At 37.9% G+C, this 18,979-nt stretch overlaps 1 protein-coding gene across 1 annotated transcript in view; it reads left to right on the forward strand.

Annotated features, from left to right (window-relative positions):
- LOC140245204 (uncharacterized) overlaps positions 1-16,423 on the forward strand; it is a 315,944-nt gene extending 299,521 nt beyond the window's left edge. Inside the window, exons 31-39 of the mRNA XM_072324793.1 lie at positions 4,801-4,968; positions 5,686-5,949; positions 7,054-7,276; positions 8,057-8,187; positions 8,813-8,968; positions 9,476-9,637; positions 10,004-10,125; positions 14,898-15,053; positions 16,286-16,423. Of these exons, the coding sequence (XP_072180894.1) occupies positions 4,801-4,968; positions 5,686-5,949; positions 7,054-7,276; positions 8,057-8,187; positions 8,813-8,968; positions 9,476-9,637; positions 10,004-10,125; positions 14,898-15,053; positions 16,286-16,372 (1,469 nt within the window). The 3' untranslated portion in view covers positions 16,373-16,423. The remainder of the gene's footprint in view (positions 1-4,800; positions 4,969-5,685; positions 5,950-7,053; positions 7,277-8,056; positions 8,188-8,812; positions 8,969-9,475; positions 9,638-10,003; positions 10,126-14,897; positions 15,054-16,285) is intronic.
- The last annotated feature ends 2,556 nt before the right edge of the window (positions 16,424-18,979 follow it).

Below are 18,979 nucleotides of genomic sequence, written 5' to 3' on the forward strand. Positions count from 1 at the left end.
AAATTTCATGCTGTGAAAATTTTTTGCTGTACAAACGTGTGAGAAATTCAAGGCATGGGTATTTGAGTTGATGTATTATAACACAATTCTTTACCTGATAAGGGAACGTGATGACAGTTCTTGTACAAAAATAAAGTGGGATGGATTTGTGAGACGAAATCTGATACTACAAAGAAGGTTTGGCCATTTGCGATCCAAGCAGAATGTCTTGTTGCTTTGCTGTCTTTGTAATGAGAGGAAACTCTTGCTAAGAAGTAGACAAGTTTCACTCTCAGTTTTCCACACTTTGAAAATTAATGAGAGGCTGTTACCATGTAACATCAACTCAGCATTGGCATAACAATTGATGCCATCTCAAACAATTTTCTTCATCGTATGAAAGTTTCATGGATTTGAACAAATTGTCTTGACCCTGCCAAGCTAATCATTTTTTAGAAGTCATGTTTGTCCGTTCTTTAAACCACTAACTAATTTGTTCGAGTAATGTATCTAACATTCACGTTGTGTCTCGGTAACCGTTACTGTAAACCGCATAATTGGCATAACTACACGTAACTGTCTTCTCTCTCATCTGTCTTGCACAATACTGCAATCTTAGCAATCATGTTTCCATGGTAACCCCAAGAAATACCTTTTCAATAGCCAGTGATTGGCTTCTGTGTGCTTTATTGTGGCAAAGTTGGTTGCCCTACCATACACACATTCTCATAATAGCACAATGATTGCTCTTTTATTTTTTTGTGTGAACCAGTCCATACCAGTTTCACCGTAATGATTAATACCAAATGCAATGACTATCACTAGGAATTTTATAGGGCAGATCACTCAAAATAAAAGACGAACACCCCTATCCCCCCCCCCCCCACCATAAATGCCAGAATGTGATGCAGATTTGTAAGTGACAAGTGGGATGTACACAAAACTTGATTTATTTCACAAGTGTCTGCCAAAGTGACACAATAATTGGTCATTACCATCCTTAGATGTCCAAAAAGCACAATCTTATGCCTATAAGAAGCCTTGAATATGAATGCAATCGTGTATTCTCCATAATTTACCATGCATTTTCTGGCGAACTAAAGAATATGACATTATGAAAGAGAAGAAATTATGTTTTCTTGAGACACACACAAGAAATACATGCTCCTTACAACAAACAGTGCATTTGAGGAAAGGCATCATAAAACACTGCACAGTACACACAGTGTAACTTATGTCCTTCTGCCTCTCAGCTGGTCGATGTATGTCCATGTTTACAAATGTACACACTGTATGTAGGGGCGAATTACATACCTGCTTACCACACCAATCTGCCCTGTACAGTTGTAGGCATATGTGACCGTGCACCTCAAAACGAACATAAAGTCGCACACACTGATTTTGCGTGAGGACTGAAAATAAGTGAAATGGGTCAACCTAGCCGAACTTGACTTTTTCATATTTTCTGAAAGAGCGGGTCTTCTTTTACATTATGCTAAAATTTGGTATCATACAACGGGCAGGAAAGTGTGTTTTTTCAGCAGTTTATCTCGAACATTTTTGGTAGAATAGTGTGATTAGGTGTGTCTTTAGAATCCCTTTTTCATTTCTGAAAAACCTTGTCCACACTCTTCACTTTCAACTCTAATAACTTTTGAAAGGATAGTGCTACTGCTTTGAAAGTTGGCATTAATTATGGACAGAATGTGTTAATGAGGCATGCTTGATTTCAGTTTAATCTGATAATCCCTTCATTGTTGTTACTCTGGTGGTTTACTTCCTGTTTTTTTGTCCCATTCATCACACAGCCAGCATGGGTTGGTAAAGATTAAGCGCTTGAATAGACACTGTACTTCAGAGCCTCTTTTCTCAGTTCACACTTTCCATGAGTTTGCGCTTTCTTTCCAATATTTAGATAGGTTAGGAGAGTCCATTTGATTTGAGTTATACATCATTTTAAAGCTTAAAATCTGCTCTTTCAGAATATGGTCTTAACTAAAAATTCATGTCTGGCGACTTTTTGTTTGTTTTGAGGTGCAGGGTCACATATGGTTGTACTGCTTGTGTGCTGTCATATATTACACAGCAATGCCCAGAAATGTCAGTGCAAGGGCCTATCTGTCCATTTGCATTGCATCTCTACAAAAGGCATGTTTCAGAACTGTTTCTTAACTAAGCATCCCAAAAATGTTATTTTTTTATCTGAATATACATGTATTTCACAAAATTTATTACACTGTAGATCAGATCATGTCATTCACACATCTTTATATCTGGCTGCTTGATTCACTCTTTCACTCAGTTCATCCATAAAAAAGACTATTAAATATTTCTGGTAAATTCACTTTTTCACAAAGGGGAGTTGTATGGTCATCAGAGTTTCAAGAGATACAGTATAGGTCTACTGGGCATATGCTGCAGGGATAATAGTTGAAAAGGTTTATTTTCATCTCTTCACTGTGCACAGTATGTATATGTAAGCATAGAATACATGTACAATGTATGTTTCAAAAGGAGTGTATACATTTTGAGAGAAAAGTAATGGTTCTCACCAATTCGTGAATTAGATTAGCTTGATAGTGATATCAACTATTGGAACACTGCACGTCCACAAATATCAATGTTGCATAATTACAATTATGTAAATTGCATTTGAATACCTGGTGTGTGTTTCAAAACCATAGAAGAATTAGCACTTGAACCCTCTGTGTGTTTTGAGTGCCAATTGGCACTGAAAATCCTATAATGTTGTACACCCTGTCCAAAGTCCCTGTCACAGAAAGTGGTAATGTGCCCATTAAGCTTCCCACAAGTTAGTGGCAAGGTGCTATACACTGTGGTCCGAATTCACAAAGGTGGTACAATCTTTGTCCATGGTTTAAACCATGGACAAAGATCATAATTTGTATGGGGCGCCAAGTGTCACATGTCCTATTTCATTACAAAATCAGTCATTTCATCGACAAAATGTTAACATTTTGTAACAAAATGAACATTTCATCGACAAACTTACAACATTTCATATCGAAATAGGCCATGCAACACTTGGCGCCCCATACAAACTACGGTCTTTGTCCATGGTTTAAACCATTGACAAACATTGTGCCACCTTCGTGAATTGGGGCCTGCATGTTCAGCGCCAGCTTATGAAGACTTCGAATAGATAGCAAACATTTTTTCATGACTCTTGCGAGAGCCTTCTCTGCAGGCAAATAAATATATATAATGTAAACACTCAAGGATTAAACAGATGGGATCAGTACATGTACTTAAAAACAAAATCGTGAGCAGATTGCATTCAAAAGTGAATGTGGCATGCTACATGTAAGTGTTAATGCCTTCTCTGTCCTTTGTATTGTTTCTATTTAATCTGGTTATGAATGCGTCATATTCTTATATAATCTCAATCTACAAAGCTGTAAATCAGACATTGTGGCCAAAAAAAAAAAAAAAAAAATATTATAATTGTAGGTAGATTTTGAAGATGCATTTAAAAGAAGTTCAACAAAATGATATGTGCAGGTTTGATTTATTCTCTTATACCAGCTCTGCAGTCTTAAAGCAATGCATGAATATTTGTGCCCAAACAAAGTGGTGTGCACCATTGTACTGAATTATTAGGAGTAGATTGTGAGAGCAGCCATGTGTGTACCCTATCTAAAATACGCCCAGTTTGTGTGATTCCTGCGGTGTATGTAGCTGATTTTTGCCCTCTTTTCTTACCAATTAAAAGGAGTGAGCACCCCTTTAGTCCGGGATGTAGCAGAATGTTCTTTCCTTTTTGTATGGTGGAAGCTGTACACTGGTGTTTGTTTTCTCGTCTGAAACTTGTTTATTTTGACAACTTTCTGTTATTTCTTTCTAGAGAGATGTGGGGTTGTTCTGGGGTTTTGGATTAAACCATAGAATCAATGTTTCATGCTCTTCATTATTAGAAGCACAATTGTTGCAATGTTTTTTCTTTTTGAAAAGTTGATTTTGGTTGCTTTTATTGTCATCTGCTCTTATTATTTCCTTTCATTTTTGCGTTGCTTTCTTGTGAAATGAATGAAAATATCTCTGCTTGACCGTAAAGATTTCACATTTACCAACATGTCATGAATTCATGTCACGTCCACGATAACTGCATCTACAATGCCAGTACATTGGAATAATGAAATATTAAAGGACATGCAATCATTCATAATGTTGTCAAAATACGGATAGGTCAGTTAATCCTGATTCATTCTTATGTAACCAAAATACATGATTACTATTGAAACATCTGCAACAACGACAAATTTTGATTAGCTAGAAGCAGTAAATACATGGCATTTGTTTGAACTGTCCTATTTCAAAAGTATTTTGACCAATGGCAAATATATAACCATAAGAAACTCTTTGCAAAAGTTATTACTCATCCATATCAATCACAAGTATGATACTGAAATCAAAGTAAGTCTAGATGACCTTTGATCATTTTATTTAAAATAGATTGCTATTTTTCCTTCTTTTTTTATTTAGTCCAGGTTTAATGCAGAAAGATACAACATGTATGAAAATACATTGTATGTGTCTATATGAAATTGACAATGAACAACTAAGAGAAAAAAAAAATCTGTTTACCTATATGTATCTTTCTTTTTATTCGAACAAGGCTTCTTTAATAGAATGTGCAAGAAAATAAATTGATGAATAGTCGTGTGTCGCAATGATGATTGGGCATGTAGTTGCCCACTCCGTAGAAGTTTTCTCCAGAGTATAGAGAAATGTTTGGAGTTCATGTAAATGTCATGTGTTAGGGGATGTTCATGTCTTTCACTTTTCGATCCCCCCATGCAGCTTTCTTCAGCAAAGTGGATAGGAAGGGTCAGAAGATAAACACGCTCTCCGTCGTGGTCTGGCACGTGCTGGAGTACGAACACAGCGTGGTACCCGAGGAGAGCTTCGGCCAGTTCCACGAGGGTGACACGTATGTCATCAGATGGGTCTATAATGTAGAAAACACAGGTGAGGTAGTAAAGTTATGGTGATCGTGCCTTTTCCTCTCTTGCTCCTAAACTATGGAACAATCTTCCCGTCAGCATCCGACAAGCCAATACACTAGATTCATTTAAGTCAAACCTCAAAACATATCTCTTTAGGAAGTGTTATCTGTGTCGGTAGTGTACTAGTATTTGTAATTGTTGTCATATATATGATTGTTTACTGTACTTATATGTGGATTGCTTATTGTTTTCTTCTTCACTCGTTCTCTATTTTTGTTTTTCCCCAGCGCTTAGAAATATGATATTAAGCACTTTATAAATGCTATGTATTATTATTATTATTATTATTATTATTATTATTATTATTATTATTATTATTATTATTATTAAAGTTGTTTAAACCATTTTAGATATTGCATCGATATTTTCTTTTACATCTCTTTAAATTACTGTCAATGGAAATGATTGCTATATTCCATCCAAACTTCGTATAGTTGTAAAGTAAGCAAGTATAATTTATAGTAGTAATCGGATGTACCATTGTTCCACAATTCAACAAGGAGATTATGGTGACACAATATGGATTAGGATGGTTTGTATTCATTGACAGAGTTTCCAGACATTTGTGCCAAATTTGCTAAGATGGACCTCCACCTGGTATGGTCATTGCCAAACGAAATATTGTTTGCTGGCATCAAAGCCATAATGTTGCAACCATATTTCTTCTTTTCCTTTGAAGGTATGCGTGACCTTAAGGGAAACGTGTCGAAGTGGGGCGGGACGCAGGGCCGCGAGAGGTGTGCGTACTTCTTCTGGCAGGGCCAGCAGAGCACCATCAACGAGAAGGGGGCGTCGGCCCTGATGACAGTGGAGCTAGACGAGGAGAGGGGTCCCCAGAAACAGGTGGTCCAGGGCAAGGAACCGGCAGCCTTCCTGCAGCTCTTCCGGGGGCGCATGGTGGTCCACGTGGGCAAGCGGGAGGACGAGGAGACCAACACGCAGGGTGAGGGGGGCGTGGTCCAATGTGTTCTCTCCCAAAAATTTAATGAATGAGAGACAAGATGCAATATTATACAATTAGTGAATGGTCATTAGTGCAATGGTACAAGATTTTGCATGGTGTAACTCGTTATAGAGCTCCTCATAAGTTACTGAATGTAGAATCTTGTTCCATTGCATGATGCATGATGTAAAGACCATACATTATCTGTTTTATACAACACCTTTAGATGTCAACAATAAGGTATGTCATCCATGCTGATTAAATATGAATGTACAGTAGTACAGAAATGGCAACTGTTTTCTTTTCATGAATGGTGATTGATTGTATTAAGCCTATATCTCAGTCGTATGTCGTATCAGTCGAAGCGGTCAGTTTTTGTGGAGTGATCAAGCACACACCTCTAACTCATTGAGGGGGCACTGCAAAAAAAAAACAACAACAACAACAACAACAAATGTATATTGTGACTTCAGAGGAGTACGATGGTGCATAATTGCAGGTGTGATATTTTAGAGCCCATAGAGTACATGGTTGATGATGTCGGGGTGCAATAGCTGTAAAACTGATGGACAAAATTTGCATCCTCAACAGCAACAGCATGCAATGGTACTCTGAACCACATGTCATGTGATAGGCAGATCACCAATCAGATACCAAGAATCATTGTACAGTTTTAGGTGTTATATTAGGACAACCATAATGTCGGACATTTACTTCCTGTCGGGGTAAAGTTGGAATTATCTCTTGTGCCTGTATGTGTGATTATGATTTTGATTCTTAGAAATATTTCTTATAAAAGCTGATCACATGAAGGAATTGTCAGGTTGAATTCAGAAGATATTAGTTTGTCTTGCCTAGCTGGCAGGACTGTCAAGAAAAAGCACTTTGTTGAAGAATTTTTTCTGTCTTCGTCTATGTGAATTCATAAAGTTTACAAAACAAACGTATAGACATTTTATAAAGGTTACAATTTGACATTCTCTTATTTCTTGTTTTAAATATCTTGCAGTAGAAAGCAAAGAAGTGAATGAACAATCCATATTGTGTTAAGTCGTTTGATTACAAGAGTTTGACATGTGTTGAAATTGCTGGTCCCTCCTGTAGGAAGTACCAGGTTATACTATGTGAGGGGAGAGCACACCAAAGAGACGAGTCTGGTGGAGGTAGCCTGTAAGATGAGGTCCCTCCGGTCTCGCACCTCCTTCATCCTGGTCAACCTGGAGGGAGTGGACAAGAAGAAGGCCAGCATCCATCTCTGGCACGGTGCCAAGGTTTCCAAGGCAACCAGAGAGTGCGCCAAGCATGCGTCTGAAGCCATGAAGGAGAAGTGAGTGAGATCTTTGATAGCATTTTGCTTGACTTCCTTTTTTTATTTCAGATTAGGAACAGATTTCATATTTCAAGGCTTCTGATTATTGTATAGGACCTATGCCATATATTTCATATAGTCTTAGTTTTCACAAGTCTAAGTTTTCACGAATCAGGACTTCCCAACAATTTTGTAAGTGGCAAAATTTGCTATTGGGGAGTACAGTAATGAACAGAGAAATGTATACATGCACATCACATTCATGTCAGGAATGAGTTGAAACTTTCACGTGTTGTTCAATTTGCGAATAGCACCCAACTTGCAAAATTCATGAAGACAACAAAAAATAACAACTGCAAAATATATGACCCATACAGTCTATTGTAAGCTGCAATGTAGTGCAGTTACTGAGGCAGTAGCCAGGAAATACCAAGTCAGCCTCCAGCACTTAGTTAAATGGTGCACATTGAATGCTTACAGGGAACCAAATTGAGTGTTTTTACTGTGGATTTATGTTTTGCTTATCTCAAACTATTTCATGCCCCAGGGTGCACTGTTTCTGTTCTTTTGTCAAAGATTATAGTTTGATTGCGTATTCACACTATGTCTATCACAGTTTCCTGAAGAAACATGCATTTGTGACACAGTTCACTTTAGCCCGTTGAGGACGGACTGATTTTGCTACAACACGCATTTCCCATAGACACCTGCCCGAGTATACTCGGGACTCGTCCTCAACGGGTTAAGAGTAATGTTATCATGACAGTGTTCCCAATCTGTGTCTTTCCATCTTTCCAGCAAACCTCTGGAGGTGGGATTAACAAATGAGTGCAGTGTCACTCTGGAGGAGATGGACGAGGGCAAGGAGACACCTTCCTTCACCAAGACCCTCGGCAAAGACCGCAAATCTTACGACAGTGCAATAAGTGGTGAGACCTAGTGTGCCTCGAATGTAAAGGAGATATTATGCCACAGGATGTTTTGATCTGCTGATCTAAAGCATATAGAAGTATGTGTAGACATGATGAAGTTTATATTTAAAGGTGAATCATTATATGAATTCAATCACCCTGAATATTTGGATGTGAGTTTGATGCAACTCCTTCATTAGTTGAATACTTTTGCAGGATTATTTTCATCTCTCAAGAATGCATGTTCCCAATGCCAATGTTAAGCAAATGTTAAGTGATAAAATTAAATTGTTTCTGATAAATAATCATGTCATGGATCCCTCTGTTTGAATTGCATTAGATGTATTTTATGAACATGGTATAGGTCAGTGTATGACAGGTTCTTTAACTTTTGAAATGAGACACCAATATTCATTGGTATTGTGCTTCCCTTTGGTCTGTGAGAATTGTCTTTCTGAAATGTCAGAATTGCGAGAATTATTCAAATTCTTGAAATTCTTCCGTCGCGGTGTTTTTTCATTGCAACTGATTGACAAATTTACGTTGATGTAGGGCAATTTGCCAATCAGGTGCAATTTTGAGAATTGTTTCTCTGAAATGTTGAAAATAATTCAGACATTTCTTTTTCCTCATCCCTCCGCAGACCCACTCAAGTATGACTACACCCCAAGACTCTTCAACCTCTCCAGTGCTTCAGGCGTGTTTGTCTCCAATGAGATTCTGTACCCATCCAGATCTGAAGAGCTTCCATCACCGTACCCCTTCCTCCAGTCAGACCTCTATCTCGGGGAGCAGCCATGTGAGTGCCAAAGAGGGTTTCTTGGTTGTTAAGGTTTACCAGTGGTGGCAGTGGAGAAGAGATCCATGATGATTGTGCAATTGCTGCTGCTACTGATATTGATGATAATGATGAAGATGAAGATGGTGATGGTGATAATGATGATGGTAATGTTGATGATCGTTGGTGATGATGATGATGGTGGTGGTGATGATGGTGGTGATGCGGATGGTGGTGGTGATGGTGATGGTGATGGTGATGGTGATGGTGATGATGATATTGGTGGTAAGGATGATGATGATGAGGGCGATGATGGTTGTGATGACAATGGTGATAGTGGTGGTGGTGGTGATAGATGATGGGGATAATGGTGATGATGATGGCTATATTGATGGGGTAGTGTTATATCAGCAGTGAGAATGGTAATGGTAGCCAAGCAAGAAGTAAACTCATATGTAAAAGCCAATTGATTATAATTTAAACAGAAAATGACAAAATATTTGAACTCTGGTCTGTTCTCTATTTCAGCCCTCTTTGCTCTGGACAATCACTACGAGATCTACCTGTGGCAAGGCTGGTGGCCAGCAGACCATGAGTCGCCGTCTGGCACGACGAAGACAGGCTCGGCCAAAATTAGATGGGACATCGACCGCAAGCTGGCCATGGAAACCATCATGGCTTATTGCAAAGGTAATTATATTATCTTTCTCTCTCGTTATGCTTTATACACATACACCCTGTAAAATATATTATGCTCCCAAACACACACATGATATCTCTACATATATCTATACATGTGTGTATGTTAAAATATTCATAAGAAATTGTAGGAGTAGTAATGGTGGTGGTAGTAGTAGTAGAGTAGTAGTAGTAGTAGTAGTAGTAGTAGTAGTAGTAGTAGTAGTAGTAGTAGTAGTAGTAGTAGTAGTAGTAGTAGTAGTAATCGTTGTAGTAGAAGTAGAAGTATGAGTGGTAGTGGTACTCGTGATAGTTTTGTTATTTTCATTATTTTCATCTGCTGGCAAATATCTTACTTATTATGTTCTTTTCCAACAGAGAAAAGGCCAAAGAACCCACCCAAGGCATACCTGGTGTATGCAGGGCTTGAACCTCTGACCTTCACCAACCTGTTCCCTGCCTGGGAGGTTCAAGAGGAAGTGATGAAGATCAACAAGGAGGTAAAACACAAGATTGATCTTTTTTGTTTGTTTATTTATATGGCATGCTCATTCTTTCATCTATTTTGCTGCTAACTCTATGTTTCAATCAACTTACAGGTCCTAATCTTGGAACTTGTCATAGCTGGCCAATTATAAGTCATTATATCATCACTTTGGACTTACTATTGTGTACAAGTGGCTTTCCACATAGTGTCCTGGTTGAAGTAAATCTGTTTGATAGCTTTGTTTAAGATCCATTTATAGCTTGTGATGACACAATTGAGGTCAGGTTATCTGTGTCTGCATTGTTTGCAAATGAACAAGCATTGCAACAAATACATAACAACACAAAGCAAACACAAATACAATAACATGTGTAGTGATGCATCCCTTGAGAAATAGCATGGATTTTTCCGAGAAGGTACGTGTGGATTTTCAGGAATTCCCCATCTTGCCAGGTTGGATGAATTATGACAACCGAACAGCTGACTAAAGCATGCAAGAATCCACGCAGGAATGTCGACCTTGTCAGCTCTCAATATCATCAAAAGACGAATATACAAAGGAATATTACATGTGTAACTAAGAATAATACATAAAGAGAGAGAAGGAAGGAGGGACAGAGAGGGAAAGAGAAAAGGACATGGCAGAGAGGGAGGTGAAAAGATATGGAAAGACAGAAATATTTCTACACTGTATATGTGACCCACTACAACAGAAGGATCCTAAAGTCGTTGACGACTGAGCCAAGAAAATCGAGTTTGAAGTCCCATCATTGAAATTGGTCAAAACAACCAGATTTTTGGTTTTGGCATAATTCTGTACTTTAATGTTTTGTCTATCATCTGGAGAAATTTCGAAGCTAAATGATCAAAGGAAAGGCAAGAAATCAGCGTTTTTCTGGGCCATGATTTTCCGACTTTCAACGTAACAGAAGCATGTCCGAAGATTTGGATTTAGCGTCGCAGCTAGACTCCGCCCCTAGCAACGAGGGAGTGATCTTATTGGTCAGTGCGTGGCATCCTGATTACTGATTGGTCATGCGTAGACTGCTGGCGCTAAGCTTGAATGAACATCGCAGAGGTTGCTAGGAGCATACCTTCTATTGTCAAGCGGTGAAAACTGTCTCGCCTCCCCTTGATCATCTTGATAGCATCGGAAGGATAACTTTGAAGGCGTTTTTCTTGAAACTCTGATGTCTTCAACCGCTTGACATGCACTTATAAAATCATCAATATCTCCGCAACCGAGTACTTTTATGAATTGTGTTATATATGAAATCAAAGGAGCTGAGTAAGGGAATAATGTCATGCAGTTTTCAGAAAATTGTCCTTGTGACTTTTGGATCCTTTTGTTGTAGCGGGTCACTTATGTATATGTGTGACCATGCATCACAAAACAAACAAAAAGTCGCACACACTGATTTTGTGTGAGGACTGAAAATATGTGAAATCGGTCAACCTAGCCGACCTAGCCATATTTTCTGCAAGAGCAAGTCTTCTTCTACATTATGCTTAAATTTGGGATCATAAAACAGGCAGGAAAGTGTGTTTTTTAGCAGTTTATCTCGAACACTTTTTGGTAGAATAGTGTGGTTAGGTGTGTCTTTGGAGTCCCCTTTTCATGTCTTAGAAATCCTCGTACACACTCTTCACTTTCAACTCCAATAACTTTTGACAGGATGACGCTACTGCTTTGAAAGTTGGAATTAAGGATGGACAGAATGCGTTGATAGGGCACTCTCAGTTTCAGTTAAATCTGATAATCCCTTCATTGTTGTTACTCCAGTGGTTTACATCCTGTTTTTTGTCCCATTCATTGCACAGCCAGCGCGGCTTTATAAAGATTTAGCGCTTGAATAGACACTGTACTTCAGAGCGTCTTCTCTCAGTTCACACTTTCCCGAGTGTGTGCTTTCTTTCCAATATTTAGATAGGTTAGGAGTGTCCATTTGATTTGAGTTTTACATCATTTCAAAGGTTGAAGTCTGCTCTTTCAGAATGTGTTCTTTCCTAAAATTCTATGTCTGGCGACTTTCTGTTCGTTTTGTGATGCAGGGTCACATATGATTTTGTACAGAATTTGAAGAATGTTTCCAGGAAAGAAAGTTGAAATGCATCTTCATAAAAAGACGATTTTGATGTATCACAAGCAGGTTCCAAGTGATGGAAGATGTTTTCCCAACCTTTCTGTTAACTATGTTTCACTGATAATTTTTTTTTTTTTTAATCTTAATTTTGTGTTCAATTCATAAGCAATTTGTATTTTCTTTATTTTACTTTATTTTTGTAGGTAACTTTGTATGTAGTTTTGAGTTGTTTATATGCAGAGTCCCTTTGTAAATCAGTTTTTTAGCCTGTTGAAGATGGGCTGATTGCACTACAGCATGCATTTCCCATAGACACTTGCCCGAGTATACTTGAGACTCGTCCTCAACGGATTAACTGAAATGTCTATCCTGTGAAAAGAAAATGGAATGAATGAATTAACAATGCTAGAGCATGATGACTATTGAATGCCAATGGGTAATGTCATAGCTTTTTATTGCCAATGAAAACTGGTTCTAAACAACATCACCTGGCCAGATTATTGAAACCTGTTTCCCACGGGAGCCTGGTGGCCTGTATAAAGTCTATGGGGATTTCAGAATTCAGTATGGAACAGGTAATATGTGACCGTGCACCACAAAAACAAAAAGTCGCACCCCTTGATTTTACGTGACGACTCATAAAAGGTGAAATGGGTCAACCGAGTCAATCTTGAGTTTTTTATATTTTCTGAAAGAGCTATCCGTCTTCTACATTATTCTTTAGTTTGGGATCATAAAATGAATGGGAAAGTGTGTTTTCAGCAGTTTTTCTACAATCCACTTTGGGGGGAGAGTAGAATAATCAAGTATGTTTTAGAGGCCCCTTTTCATTTCTTGAAATCCTTCGCACACTCTTCACTTTCAAGTCCAATAACTTTTGAAAGGGTAATGCTACTGCTTTGAAATTTGGCATTAATCATGGACAGAATGTGTAAATAAAACATGCTCAATTTCAGTTTAATCTGATAATCCCTTCATTGTTGTTGCTCCGGTGGTTAACATCCTGTGTTTTGTCCCTTTCGTCGCAGCTAGCACAGCTTGGAAAAGATTAAGCATTTGAATAGACCCTGTACTTCAGAGCCTTTTTTCTTGGTTCACACTCTTCCAGAGTGTGTGTTTTCTTTCCAATATTTAGATAGGTTAGGAGAGTCCATTTCAGTTGAGCTATACATCATTTTAAATCTTAGAGTCTACTCTTTCAGAATCTGCCCTTAACTAAAAATCCATGTCTGGCAACTTTTTGTTGGTTTTGTGATGCAGGGTCACATATGTATATTTTGTGAACACTCATATTGTTCCTCACTATGCTCGCACCTGGTTCCAACCCAGGATATAAAAAAAAAAGCCTGTGACATCATCACTTTGTTACCCTGTGGGTTATTCAAATTCATGAAATTCTTCCGTCGAGAAGTTTTTATGCAACTGATTGACAAATTGCCCGACATTGACGTAAAAAAGCACCGAATTGATCAGTGTCGATTTCTTTTATCATCAGTACTACTTTGACACTGATCAATTCAGTGCTTATTAACCCGTTGAGGACGTGTCCGGAGTATACTCAGGCAAGCGTCTATGGGAAATGTGTGTTATAGCAAAATAAGCCCGTCCTCAATGGGTTGACATCCATGTTGGGCAATATGTAAGTCAGTTGCATAAAAAATTCTTGATAGAAGGATTTCATGAATTTGAATAATTACGCAGTACCAGCTGCATGCTATAGGCCTAAGGATTAAAACCAACACTTGCTTCGGGTGGGAGCTCAGTGGTCTAGTGGAGATAACACCTGTCTGGATATCAGGATGTCGTAGGTTCGAATCCTGCTCGAGTACATAGGCCCATGATTTATATGTGACCGTGCACCTCAAAACGAACATAAAGTTGCACACACTGATTTTGCGTGAGGACTGAAAAAAAGTGAAATGGGTCAACCTAGCCGAACTTGACTTTTTCATATTTTCTGAAAGAGCGGGTCTTCTTTTACATAATGCTAAAATTTGGTATAATAAAACGGGCAGGAAAAAGTGTGCTTTTTTAGCAGTTTATCTCGAACATTTTTGGTAGAATAGTGTGATTAGGTGTGTCTTTAGAATCCCTTTTTCATTTCTGAAAAACCTTGTCCACGCTCTTCACTTTCAACTCTAATAACTTTTGAAAGGATAGTGCTACTGCTTTGAAAGTTGGCATTAATTATGGAAAGAATGTGTTAATGAGGCATGCTTAATTTCAGTTTAATCTGATAATCCCTTGAATGTTGTTACTCTGGTGGTTTACTTCCTGTTTTTTGTCCCATTCATCACACAGCCAGCACGGTTTGGTAAAGATTAAGCGCTTGAATAGACACTACTTCAGAGCCTCTTTTCTCAGTTCACACTTTTCCTGAGTTTGTGCTTTCTTTCCAATATTTACATAGATTAGGAGAGTCCATTTGATTTGAGTTATACATCATTTTAAGGCTTAAAGTCTGCTCTTTCAGAATATGGTCTTAACTAAAAATTCATGTATGGCGACTTTTTGTTTGTTTTGAGGTGCAGGGTCACGTATTATCTTGGCTACCACTAAAATATTGATCAAGTCAGTGCTTAGTAACGTCCATGTAGGGCAATTTGTCAATCAGTGGCACTCTATGGGTTACCCCACTGATTTTAATCCTTCTCTCACACCCTGTGTCACCATTCTGCCTCCTCTTCTCCCCTGCCCACAGAGTGGTAAGAAGAGTGGCAAGGCTATCCTAGTGAAGGACATCCTGGCCAAGCTGACCCAGGCACAGTTCACCATGGAGGAGCTGAGCAAGCGACCGCTGCCCGAGGGAGTCGACCCCATGAAGCTGGAGACCTACCTCTCAAAGGAAGAATTCAAGGTTGGTAACGAGGACAAATTACTCTGGGCGGCCTGCCAGCTCTTTTCTTCTCAAGGCAGTCTAGTGATCTTGAATGAGAAGTATAGAGTTACTCATAAATTGTGCTTGTCTTGTTCAATATCAATTGTTTGGTTGTTGTCTGATTCTTGTGGAAGCATTGTTGCCAAATGTATCTTCAGCCTCATACTGCTTGAGCTGTCTTGAACAGTCGAATTGAACTGTAGGTAACAAAAATGAGATACAATGAGAGTAAGAAATCAAAAAAATATATATATATCTACTGCAAAGCAAGAAATGTTCATTGCATGAAGTTTTGAAAAATTTGAGCCAACTGCCTTTTGTGTGGCGTGAAAGTTTTGCAAATTACCACTATTGCCCAGAGCATTATAGTGTAGACAAGAATGTTTATGTGCCGTTTAATTTTGTAAATCTTTTCAAATTCATTTGTGGTTTCACAGTACTGTAAACCCTAATATTTTTACATACAAATGTTCTCCCAAATAGCAGTTAATCAAATAATTTTGTGAGTTGTTAATATTTCCCACTCATCGTCATAATTGCAATAACAACAAAAAAGAAGAGCAGAATGTTGTACAAAGAGTACAATAATGCAAGAAAAGTGTGACTTTAAATGAAAAAGAATTTTGTAAAAACATTATTTGAAGTGAGATCAAATCTCTTCTCTCTCTCTCTCTCTAAAAAAAAAAAAAAACAAGAAAAAAAATATTATACTTGTTTTCCGAGAAATTTGAGCAGGAAGCCCGAGAGCAGTTAGTTGTCATTTGATATTGCAACGTAAGTGTGCTGGCCTGGGACAGTGTACGTGAGACAAATTGTTGTTGTAAATCATTACTTTCACAATTTTGTTATTTTTTTTTGATCTGGAACGTATGTGTGAAATTTCCACAAATATAACTACCCGGAAAATTTCAGCATTCACAGCAAATGTAATATGTATTGTTTTTTTATGGCAATGTTTGTTTTGCCATATACAGTAGAGTTACAAAACAAAGTGGTATTCTTTGCTTATCTTTTTATCTGATTGATTTTATTAGAATTGTATCCATGTTTTGTTGAAACTTATGTGATTCAAAGTTCCTTGAAATATTATGTACTCATGTAAGAAATCACTTGAATTGAATTGAACTGAATATGTGTAGCTCTTTGCCTGATGCACTAAATCCATTCCATCTCTGTTTCACATTTTCTCTCTCTCTCTCTCTCTTCTCCAGACGGTGCTGAAGATGACCAAAGAGGAGTTCTACAAACTCCCGGCATGGAAACAAAAGAACCTCAAGAAAAACAATGGACTCTTCTAAAGAGATAAGAGAAACTCTATTAACCAGTCACAGAACAGACTTGTTAGAAAAAACAAACAAACGAACAAACAAATAAGCAAAAAATGCTCTGTGTTCATCTGCAATCTCGGGATTGTTTGAAAGATGGAGAAGAGGTCAGGTATACTGCTTATATCTGGTGGATGGATGGGCAGAAGGGATGAAAAGAAAGAAATGAAGTGTCATTGGAAGTTATTGAAAGGCTGAAATCAACAAGGACAAAGTGACTTGCAGTTCCCTGGCCTGAGGGTCGACCCAAAGCGAAAGAGACTGAAATAAGACTAATGACATCATTGGAGGATTATGATTATAATATTATTTTAAGAGCGTATTGCTACGTTACCCAAATGCTCTCACCGCTCATGAGCTGGTTCTCAAAAAGGTACTGTCGTCTGTATTCAGTAGTTGGATCAGGTGCGGGTTATGAGATCCATATTTTGCCCTTTGACATACACTCACGTGCATTCATTATCGACATATCTGTAGCGTATTCTTACGACATAATACATTATGTTAACAAGATGCCAAGCATTGTTACCTTATGCTATACACATATGTGAGAATCTCAGATACACTATCAGTGATTTTGCCTTAAATTGTAGGATCATCAAATTATTTGATGGTTGTGTATGCAGTCCTCAGGTAATGCACATGTAGCAAGCTTCGTGATTTTGTTACTTTGCCAACATCTGAGTTTGTCCAATGGATGCCTTTAACCAGTCATCCTTTGAGGAAGTAAATGAAACGTTTGCGCTACACGTAGTACAAGTCCACAGCTCAACTCACGGCTGTGACTGATTTTGTCTTCCGTTACACTGTCAGTGAAACTGAAATACTTCCATTTGCTCTTCTTTCTTTCTTAGTCTTTTGTTAACAGCACGCACGCATTCTCTTATTAACTGCCTCAAGCAATAATGTATATGTATAACTTCTCAGCACCAAACGAAGATTATCATTTTTGGCATGTGTGCCAGCTCTGATTTCACCTTGGTTCGAGGGCAATGAATCTTGAAAGTTTGAATTGATTTCAGATGTACGACATTGACAGAGATATAATTATATTCCACACTCTTGATCACACTTTTTATGAAAGCTGTTTGAATACATCAGAGGGTTTTTTTTTTCTTCTTCTTCTTAATGTATTCTACCATGAACAGACAATATTTTGGTACAGTAAACGCACATGTATACACTTTAGCATCTTTCAGAAGTAACAGGTTATTGTTTTCATCATGATAAGAAGAGAATGGCATTCTATTGACACTTTGATGCAATGAAATGAGTTTGTTCTTTCATTTTAATGTCTGCAAGTCACGTTGGATTAGCAAGGAGCAGAGTGCAAACATGAACTATGACTATTGCCAACCACTATAATGGGAAAATGAGACAACGAAAGTAAATGTAAACAGATGCAATGTACAGCGTAGTTTCAAAAGGGAATAGAATGAAATGGATATGTACTGATCACTACAAAAGTCAACAACATTAATTTCATCTTCAAAGCTGTGTTGTGTTAATATTACTCTTCAAGTTTCTTATACCATTTTTGTTGCACTGTATGGGTACATGGGGAAAATTCTATTTCAACTGATCCGATGTTTACTGCCACACCACTAGTCCATCCAGATTTGTCTATTACCACTGGCAATTGAACTCTGCAATGAATTGTGTATGGCAATGATGATGAGGAGGTGTGTGATGTGTTAAGCTGCTGCACGGATACCTAGTATGATGCCATCCACCATGAATTACTATGGATGAGATGAATGGGCACATTATGTGCACCATCTTCACTGCTGACGGACTCTTGGAGCGATAGACAGGAATATTGAGCATATCACTTCTCTGTTGTGGTTGTGTGTAATAGAGTCTAACATTACTAGAATCTAACATTCAAAAAGTGAAATGTCCAACACCTTGTGCATGTAACAGAATGACAGAGAATATGATCCAAGGACAAACAAACACACACAAACAAAAACAGAAACAGATTATATTCTAATGTATGTGAAGATGATGACACCTTTTTTTTTCCTCCGGAGTGTGTCAATGAAGAGTGTACATAGCAGACACAGGGCTTGATGTTACAGCAACCATGTAATGTGATGCCATTGCTTCGAGCTTCAGTAATGAAACCACAGATATATTCTTGTGTAGATGTGACCAGAATCATGTGCATGAGTGGTTGCTATTTTTTTTTAAATATATATTATTCAGTCTTCTGGTAATTATATTTCATTGCAATGAAATGCTAAGCAATCATCCTGTTAGAAAATGAGATATGTGTACTTACATGAAAGAAGTATATATTTAACAGTTATACCTTTATCTTGTTGATGCAGTAGGAAATGAAAGCAAGATACTGTTCAGGATTTGATACACACACAAAAAAGAGGATGAATGAATAGAGATAGTTTGGTGGAGGTGTTTTTATATATATACTGATTGTACAAACAACTTTTCTGTGTGTTCTGCCTGATTGAAAACAAAGGAAATGTTATATTGTAATACCAAAAGTGCAATCTTGTGGGAATAGGTGCTTTTGTCATCATACAAGAACAAAAACATGAAAAAAAAAATGAGTGTGAA

Source organism: Diadema setosum, chromosome 22 (assembly GCF_964275005.1).
Source record: "Diadema setosum chromosome 22, eeDiaSeto1, whole genome shotgun sequence".
NCBI classification, from domain to species: Eukaryota; Metazoa; Echinodermata; class Echinoidea; order Diadematoida; family Diadematidae; genus Diadema; species Diadema setosum.